The sequence below is a fragment of the Topomyia yanbarensis genome, chromosome 1 (genome assembly GCF_030247195.1).
Source record: "Topomyia yanbarensis strain Yona2022 chromosome 1, ASM3024719v1, whole genome shotgun sequence".
In the NCBI taxonomy this organism is placed as follows: domain Eukaryota; kingdom Metazoa; phylum Arthropoda; class Insecta; order Diptera; family Culicidae; genus Topomyia; species Topomyia yanbarensis.
Genome location: NC_080670.1, coordinates 87,186,539 through 87,197,068, shown reverse-complemented (window position 1 = coordinate 87,197,068; position 10,530 = coordinate 87,186,539). Strand labels below are relative to the sequence as shown.

Genomic DNA, 10,530 nt, shown 5'->3' with positions numbered 1-10,530 from the left:
GAGATTAGCATACAATTAAAATTCTGCAGATGATTACTGTTAAATTTTGTTATGAGTTTTCTTGTAATAATTCTATACATATCGTTTTCGCTATCTTATTATTTGATGAATGAACAATTCGATTTTTTAATTACGATTATCATGATAAGATCTTAGGTAGGGGGAGGGGGAGTTCACCAAAATCTTACGAACTCTTATCTGGGGGAGGGGGAGGTTTAAAAGCTCTAAAAAGGCCTTACGTAATTAGTGTACGGCCTCTAAAGCATATATGTTGTATGTATATATATATATATATATATATATATATATATATATATATATATATATATATATATATATATATATATATATATATATATATATATATATATATATATATATATATATATATATATATATATATGTATATATATATATATATATATATATATATATATATATATATATATATATATATATATATATATATATATATATATATATATATATATATATATATATATATATATATATATTGTTGTATGTCAGAGCAATATTGGTAGCGAGTTGAGTCGACATGAGAGATGAGATCAATAATCGTTAGTGAGGCAGCTCATCTCACCATTACTGCTATACATGACATTGCTCTCGCTCATCACAGATTCAAGACGAAGGTTCATGATTCTCTCTCCGCCTTTCACGTCTACTTAGTTCATAAGAGCCCGTTAGTTACAACCAAGTCATCGAAGAAGTAGCATCAATAAATTGTTATTCGATTTTGTATTCTCGGCTTAAATAAAGGTGCAAGTTTTTTCCTGTTCGCAAACCGCGACAAGTTGGTCATTATTTGACACGGTAGCCTACCCGATTCAAATTCCTCAGCTGCAGTTCACTGTTTTGCGCTGTGTAATTGACTTGGTATCTGTCGTTCAGTGAGTGGCATTTCGGCCTATGATAGCGAGAAGCAGGAAAGGGTGAGCAACTTTGGCGATTCTGGTTCCCTACGCAACATACTGGTGCCGTGACCAGGATCTTCGACCTGCATGCTGCATGAGTTCCACCTTTCCTATTAAACGCTATTGCGTAATTGTTCGAACCAACAAAGGAAGTCACCGCCATTACTGGACGCCAACCGGAAACAAAGGGCTCGATTGTTCGTGTACTGATGTACTAGCTGCCTTTGAACCCAGCTGGAGAAAATCGCTTGCTGTCCAATTCACGGCCTAATCAAATTAGGCAGCAGGTAATTAGCTGTCCAACGTTTCCTACTTCATAAATTGGTGCGTTTAGATTTTGTTTTTCTTTCTTACGTGATCGGTGACTTTCTTAAACTGGAGTCTAAACTTGGAGCTGCTGTGCTGCCATTTTGATCGGAGGTATTGTGCAACGAACAAGAACACCTTCGTACGTTGATTTCGGATCTACAACATTTGGCTGAATTTTTCAAACATACAAGGCAAATTTCTGCCTTGGATAAGACGAGCTTCGTTTTTTTCTATTTCCTGTTGACCCCGTGGATTGGGGATATTGAACATTGTTGCAATGAGTGAAATGAGAAGCAAGCAGCAGCTCAACACAAGGCGCATGACACTGCTCGCTTCACTGAATCGAGCGGAACAATTCCTGCAGGGGTACGTGGCTGACCGGGACGTGCTGCAAGTGGCAATACGGTTAGAAAATCTTGAGTTACTCTGGCATGGGCTGGAAGAGACACAAGCGGCTCTTGAGGATCTGGAAACCGAGAATGAAGGTATGGTGAGGAACCTACAATATCGCTCTGATTTTGAGCCTAAACTTTTTTCAATAAAAGCTGGCCTTATTGCAAAGCTACCTCCTGCAATCAATCCAAGATCTGAGCCCTTACAAACCCCTACCCCCCTGTCCCATTCTAGTCTAGCCGGTTTGAAGTTGCCAACAATTTCGCTCCCTGAAATCAACGGGGACTACCAAGAGTGGTTGGGATTTCACGACACCTTTTTTGCGCTTATCCATGCAAATCCGGAAGTGGCGGCCATTCAGAAATTCCACTATTTGCGTGCTGCTGTTAAGGGCGAGGCAGCTCAAGTGATCGAATCCATTTCGATAAGTGCTGCCAATTATCCCCTAGCCTGGGATGCGCTAGTAGCCCGTTACTCGAACGAATACCTGCTGAAGAAACGCCATCTTCAAGCTCTGCTCGAAACGCCACGAATGAAGGAAGAATCAGCTGCTGCGCTACATGGACTAGTGGATGAGTTTGAGAGGCATACGAAAGTATTGAAGCAGCTAGGCGAACCTACTGAAGCATGGAGCACGATATTAGAACATTTACTTTGTACGAGACTGCACAGCGAGACACTAAAGATGTGGGAAGAACATGCTTCCAACTTGGAGGAGCCATCCTACTCTAATTTGGTGGAGTTCTTACAACGGCGTATGCGGGTTCTGGAGTCTATATTAGTGAATCAGGATCATAGGAGTTTTGTTTCGTCTTCGAACAGTGGTGCCGAATCATACTCTCGAAGTGGACATACTGGAGGTAATCAACAGCACACACATACGAATGAAATGAGGTTGTCTACGCATGCGGTAACGGAGGAAGCTAGCAGTTCTTTTGAGCGCCCCGGAATTTCTATGACTCAGCTGAAAAAATTATCTTTGCGCGAGAGGTTCAGTCTAGTTAACAATAAGCGACTCTGTTTCAACTGTCTTCATAGCGATCATTTCGTCAGCAATTGCCCGTGTCAAACTAATTGTCATAGGTGTCGTAAACGTCACCACACACTCCTGCATCCGGGTTTTATAAATGATTGGTCGGCGATCAGCAGTCAGTATGTTGGTAGCACCGAAGATCGTCATCAGTACTCTGCACAAACGAACGTCGCAACATCAAGTACTGAGCCTGCAACATCATTGTCCATCGCTGCGGTCAATGTTCAAGCGTCATCCCTTTCAAGGGTTCGAAATAACAGCGTGTTTATGCTCACCGTAGTACTGGCTGTTAAAGATGCGTACGGTCAAGACCATTTCGCAAGGGCATTGTTAGATTGTGCTTCCCAGCCAAACCTCATCAGCGATCGAATGGCACAAATACTCAGGCTCAAGAGAAGAAAGGTCAATGTGCAGCTTCAGGGCCCAGCAGGCATTGCTGTGCGTTCTTCTGACTCAGTATTTACGCAGATTCGATCCAGGAAAGAAGACTTTTCCCGCGACGTAGAATTTCTGGTACTTCCCCGCGTGACGGCTGACCTGCCCGAGCAAGATATTTGTATCCAGGATTGGAACATGCCTAAAGATGTATTTCTCGCGGACCCAAATTTCCATAAACGAGCGGGAATCGACATGATCATTGGCTTGCATCACTTCTTCGCTTGTTTTAAGTCTGCCGCACGCCTGCGTCTTGCGAAAGATCTTCCCGAATTGATTGATAGCGTTTTCGGTTGGATTGTTGCTGGGTCTGGTGACCTCATACCCTCCTCACCAGAATCTGTGCAATGTCATGTGACAGCTATATGTCTTACTACCCTGGAAGAAAGCCTTGAGCGTTTCTGGAAAATAGAAGAAGTGTCAGCACGCTCTGATTATTCCGTCGAGGAAAGGAAATGTGAGGAACATTATTCATCAACCATTACGAGAGACTGCACAGGCCGGTACACTGCCTCACTACCCCGTCATCCGGATTTCGAGGTCATGGTCGGGGATTCAAAAATGGCAGCTCTACGCAGATTCAAGCTACTGGAGGGAAGACTCGAGCGGAATCACTCCCTAAAAGATGAATATCATAAGTTTATGAGTGAATACATCTCTCTTGGCCACATGCGAGTAGCATCACAGCTTGAACAACAAAAAATAAAAGGCTATTATCTACCCCATCATCCCGTTGTGAAAGAGTCCAGCACGACAACGAAAGTCCGTGTTGTCTTCGACGCCTCTTCCAAGACAACTTCCGGATTCTCCTTAAATGATGCTTTACAAGTTGGACCTGTGGTACAGGACGACCTTCTTTCAATAGTTTTGAGGTTCCGTACGTACTTGATCGCGGTAGTGGCGGACATTGAAAAAATGTATCGCCAAATAAAAGTAGCACCAGCTGACGTCCCATATCAGCGGATATTTTGGCGGTTTAACCAATCAGATCCCATTCAAGTTTACGAACTGCTCACGGTAACGTATGGTCTTGCTCCGTCCTCGTTTTTGGCTACACGAACGCTTCAACAGTTAGCCGACGACGAAGGTGCCGCGTACCCACTAGCGGAGCCAATCCTCCGCAAAGGTTTTTATGTCGACGATTGTCTTGGTGGTGAGCAATCCATCGAAAGGGCAGTGCAGATGCGCGATGAACTAATCGAATTGCTTCGGAAAGGTGGATTTAGTCTGCGAAAATTTACTTCGAATAAACCGGAGGTCCTTCACGGCTTATCTCCAGAGCAAATCGGGACGGAATCATCACTAATGTTCACCGCACAAGGATCAGTTAAGGCGCTAGGAATTGGGTGGGAACCCGGGCTGGATATGCTCCGTTTTGATTCCACGGTGCAACACCCCGATGGCATACCTACAAAAAGGTCAATATTATCGTCTATTTCACAACTTTTCGACCCACTTGGACTTATCGCTCCAGTTGTGATACGTGGAAAATTACTCCTGCAGGACCTATGGCTTACGCATTGTGAATGGGATCAGCCGGTTCCAGCGAGTGTCGCTGAAAAGTGGGGTACATACTTTGTCGAGCTCTCCAAAATTTCCGAATATCGGACAGAGCGCTATGCCTTTCTTCCAAACTCTACAATTCAACTGCACACATTTTGCGATGCTTCGGAAATAGCCTTTGGGGCTTGTATCTACGCTCGATCTATCGATCCTGAAGGAAACGTCCGAATACAGTTGCTCGCTTCTAAATCGCGCGTCGCTCCGTTAAAGCGCATTACTTTGCCAAGGCTCGAGCTTTGTGCTGCTGTTATTGGTGTACAGCTGCACGCACACGTAGTGAAAGCTTTACAACTGGAAATTAGCGAATCACGGTTCTGGTCTGACTCTACGGTGGTTCTTCAGTGGTTGCAGTCCCCACCGAATACCTGGAAAACATTTGTGGCTAACCGGGTGTCTGAAATACAGACCGCCACACACGGTTCTCATTGGAATCATATTGCTAGTAAAGAAAACCCTGCCGACCTGGTTTCTAGAGGGATGAAAATAGAGGACTTCCTGGTAAGCGAACTGTGGCGAGTTGGTCCCGATTGGTTTCGTCAACCAGAAAACCGATGGCCCATGCCCTCCACCATACCACCGCTTCTTGAAAACGTGGAATTACGAAAGCTTACCGTTGCCGTTCTTCACGTAAAACCAAGCACCAGTCAAGTTTTTACCCGATATTCTTCATTAGATAAACTGGTCCGAGTAACAGCTCACTGTTTACGATTCATAAACAATACCCGTTCAAAATCACGAACCCAGCCACTCGTATCTACTACTTCGCATCATAGTAAATCATTGTCAGCAGCGCAATTGGCAGAAGCCCTAACGCATTTAACCCAGCTTGCACAGAAAGAGGCATTCAAAGAAGAACTGAAAAATTTGCAACATGCGAACGCTGTGCCAAAGCACTCATCAATTCGCTTGCTGAGCCCGTTTATTGACGAAAAAGGGACACTCAGAGTGGGGGGTAGGTTACGATGGTCCGATCAACCGTTCCAAACAAAGCATCCCGCCCTGTTACCTAGCTTCCATCCCTTTACCCGTTTAATTCTCAAATCTTATCATATAAAATTACTTCATGGTGGTGGCCAGCTTACGTTAGCTAGTGTGCGTGAGGAATATTGGCCTATACATGGAAGGCGAATGTTGAGAAGCGTAATACGCAGTTGCTTCCAATGCTCTAGAGCAAATCCCGTCCCGGTCCAACAACGAACAGGACAATTGCCCGTACCCCGAGTAACTCCAAGCAGGCCGTTCACAGTCACTGGCGTTGATTACGCGGGGCCGATATATCTTCGAGCACCACACAAACGAGCCGCTCCACAAAAGGCCTACATTAGCATATTTGTCTGCTTCTCAACAAAAGCTGTTCATATTGAGCTCGTTTCGGACCTTACCACATCCGCCTTTATAGCAGCCTTTCGCAGATTTATGTCTCGTCGCGGACGTTCAGCGCACGTACACTCTAACAACGGAAAAAACTTTCAGGGTGCACGTAACGAGTTGCAGGAGTTGTATCGTTTGCTACATGACGAGAAGGAGACGGAGCAAATTCAATCCAACCTTGCCAGTGATGGTGTCATCTGGCATATGATTCCACCGAAAGCTCCTCACTTCGGAGGTTTATGGGAGGCGGCGGTAAAGGTAGCAAAGGGTCACTTGCATCGTGTACTAGGGAATGCACGCTTATCTTTCGAGGACATGTCCACTGTGCTGGCACAAGTTGAAGCCAGTATGAACTCCCGCCCTCTAATTCCCCTCAGCGAAGACCCCAACGATCTAAATGCATTAACACCGGCCCATTTTCTTATTGGCACTACGATGCATGCAATCCCGAATCCAGACGTTCAATGCATCCCAAAGAATCGACTGGACCATTATCAAAGGATGCAATCATTGCATCAACAATTCTGGCATCGATGGCAAACCGAATATTTGCAGGAACTTCAGCGCGAGTCTGTCATCTACTCTGCTAACAACGACTTCAAACCTGGACAACTGGTGGTTGTTCTTGATGAGTTCCAATCTCCATTGAAATGGCCATTGGCCCGTATAATCAACCTACACCCTGGGAAGGACGACCTCACCCGTGTTGTTACATTGCAAACAAGCAAAGGCATCATAAAGCGACCCGTGGTAAAAATTTGTTTGCTGCCTACTGAACCAGAGGTAAACACCACGACACCGGAGCACGAAGATGCCAGTCCATAAACACTCCTCGCATCCAGCACTGGACCTAGAAAGCAGATTTTAGTAAATAAGGTGTTTTTCAATGTTGTATACAAGCACTTCCAAAATGTAAAATTGATTATGATAGGATAAGTAAGAATTTTAGTAGCAGGCTTATGTTCCACATGTTAATATGAAGATTGAAAGTGACGTTTCAAGGTGGTGGCGATGTTGTATGTCAGAGCAATATTGGTAGCGAGTTGAGTCGACATGAGAGATGAGATCAATAATCGTTAGTGAGGCAGCTCATCTCACCATTACTGCTATACATGACATTGCTCTCGCTCATCACAGATTCAAGACGAAGGTTCATGATTCTCTCTCCGCCTTTCACGTCTACTTAGTTCATAAGAGCCCGTTAGTTACAACCAAGTCATCGAAGAAGTAGCATCAATAAATTGTTATTCGATTTTGTATTCTCGGCTTAAATAAAGGTGCAAGTTTTTTCCTGTTCGCAAACCGCGACAAGTTGGTCATTATTTGACACGGTAGCCTACCCGATTCAAATTCCTCAGCTGCAGTTCACTGTTTTGCGCTGTGTAATTGACTTGGTATCTGTCGTTCAGTGAGTGGCATTTCGGCCTATGATAGCGAGAAGCAGGAAAGGGTGAGCAACTTTGGCGATTCTGGTTCCCTACGCAACATATATATATATATATATATATATATATATATATATATATATATATATATATATATATATATATATATATATATATATATATATATATATATATATATATATATATATATATATATATATATATATATATATATATATATATATATATATATATATATATATATATATATATATATATATATATATATATATATATATATATATATATATATATATATATACATATATATATATATATATATATATATATATATATATATATATATATATATATATATAGCTCGTTACAGCTATAAAACCTCATTCATGATATTAGTTTTAATTAACAGATGTTACACTAAATTTCAACAATATAACTGACGCTGTTATAAACAATAGAAGTTACAGTTTGCTATACAACAGAATCTGCCGCGTGCTAAATGATAGATACCGCAATGTGTTGAGCACAAGTTTAAGCATGCCCGTTGGTCGAGTTCGGGAGCTGTAGCTAGTGCGTTATCGTGGGCATCATCGAAATACGCTGCATATTGAAAGAGCACGGCGCGTGACAAAAAACTCCATATCTCTGGACAGAAACAAAAGGAAAAAATATCTTTACAGATTATTGAAGGTGAAAGTTCAAGGGTTTTTATAGTGTAGAGAACACGAAAAAATTTTAAATTGTTTATTACAAATGTACATAAAATACTGCTATTAAAACAAACATTCCATAAATATATATTCATATGATAGTGTAAGCATCATTCTATAAGTGTGTAAAATTTTATTCAATTATCTTAAGCAGTTTTTGAGAAATAAGAAATTGAAAATGTACAATTTTCTTGTTTTAAAAAGTGTAACCTATAATTTAAACAAAAAAGGCAATTTTAACAAAATATTTATACCAAAAGTTACACTTCATGTCCCCTATACAACAAAGTATTTTTCATTAAAATCGGTGATTTTGTGGAATTTTTGAGGCCCACCTCACGTGGTTTTACCATTTATATGGAAATTTATCGTTTGACTGCATTGTTCACCCCGCAACTCTGAACCTGGAACTCCAATCCACAAAAACAACAATGGTAACCTGAGTCAAATGGTATATGAGATTCGGCCTTCCGGGCCTCGGTGAAAAAGTCGATTTTCGGAGCGATTGCGTAACCATTTTTAAAATGGAAATGGTAAAAGGATATGAAATGAAAATTTGAAAAACGATGGTTAGAGCTTGCTTGGAACAAGCCAATTCGTCAACTCATAAGAAATCCTGCAGTAGCAGCGAATTACATCTCACCCCTCTACAATGAGCAATAAAAATATGCAGAGTTAGCATTTCTATTCCCGTCTCTTTTATTCTACTGTGATTTTTAAGCATTTTCTCGTATACACTACTCGTAAGCATGCAATGAGTGGATAGACCGAATATGCCCAATGCATAAAATTTACAGCAGAAGAAACGAGAGGCAGATAGAAAAGTATGCTTTCGGTGAATAAATATAATTCTGCGTGTATACTTGGGTGATTTCTCGTGTAAAGTATGCGGAGATTCGTACCACTTCAATACTCCATCACTTCGAGCTGCCTCAAATTATGTGATGATACAACTTTTTAAAAAGCTGCGATTCTTTTGTAAAAACGTGTTTAATCCACCTAACAGTGTGATGAGACATTTCTTATAACTCTTATCACTCTCTTCGGATATTATATCGTTTGAGAGCATTTAGAACTTGATGCTTCGCGATGTTTTTGATAACACATACTACATGGGATAGTGGCAGGACTCAGAGAATCGCTCAAATCAGCATAGGACAACATCAGTGCTAGAAATCTCAAACAAAATCAATGGGAAAGCGAAAAAATGGCCCATAAAATAGACATACCAACGAATTATTGTTAATGCTCTGTTAATAAAATATCTATATTGTGGTGGGAAAACAGAATTTTCCTAAAGGGGTTATATATTGTACTGAAACAAAAAAAAACGATTTTTTTAATCGATTTGAAGTTTATATTTTACTCAAATTTCCAACGCGACTGAGAACTATGAAATCAACGCTTTTTCTTGAAAAGGGCGATACTAGCAGTGATACCATTCAAAGAAAATCAACAGTGAATATTTCCAGACTTGGTTTTATTTCCTATTTAAGAACTATTGTGTTTTTTGACATCCTAGCTTGCATGATTCAGTGATCGAAACCCAAAACTTCATAAAGTATTTGAAATTATTAAATTAAAATTTGTTTTTGCTATTGAAATTGACAAAATGATAGTATCGCCCCTTTGGCGATTGTTTACTTTTTCGGTCCCATCTATCAGCATTGAAATATCGCCCTTACGTTTTTTTACAGTAACTACCGTTTTACACCACCGATTTCGTCCGGGTTTTTTCAATAGAGATCATTGTTACTATTTACAGCTGGTATCAGTCTGATAATCCTAAAAAATACGAAAATAACAGTTTCGCCTCTAAACTGCTAGCAAAAAAAGTATCGCCCTGTTTGTTTGCATGAAACGTGGAGGGCGAAACTTTAAATAAACAAACAAAAATACAGTTTCGCCCGTTGTATTTTTTGCTGTAGTTTAAGAAAGCAATATCGTAGAATCAAAATTTTTAGGTTAATTTGTTGCGTTTCAAAGCCCTCATTCGCATGTAAGAAAAAAGCCCTATGTTTACATTTGTAAGTATCGCCCTTTTCACAAAAAGCGTTGAAATGAAATCGCAGCTCCTGATATCACGCTATCTCTGAAGTACATGCGTGCATAGTTTCAAATTTTACTTCTACATCGACTTTTTCTAAAGGTGACTTCCCAGTAGTATTCTTGATTTGAATTATTATCGCTAATCCTAATGCCAAAGAATAAATAAAAACCTCACGAAAACGAACCGTTTGGGAAAATCATCATCGTTACTGGAACTTTCATTGTCACGAAACTTTTCGATAACCTTCCGTCACTTGCGTTAATGCACTGGGTGCACAGTGCTCTAAAACTCTAGCGAAATCGTCTTAGGGCACCAGCGGGTCTGT

At 40.8% G+C, this 10,530-nt stretch overlaps 1 protein-coding gene across 1 annotated transcript; it reads left to right on the top strand.

Moving 5' to 3' along the window:
• Positions 1–1,521: 1,521 nt before the first annotated feature.
• Positions 1,522–6,864, top strand: LOC131696333 (uncharacterized). Its single transcript, XM_058984879.1, has one exon. The coding sequence runs from the start codon at positions 1,522–1,524 to the stop codon at positions 6,862–6,864; it is 5,343 nt and encodes a 1,780-aa protein (XP_058840862.1).
• Positions 6,865–10,530: the final 3,666 nt, after the last annotated feature.

Coding starts and splice junctions, on each gene's coding strand:
- LOC131696333 (XM_058984879.1), top strand. CDS start 1,522: ATGAGTGAAATGAGAAGCAAGCAGCAGCTCAACACAAGGCGCATGACA.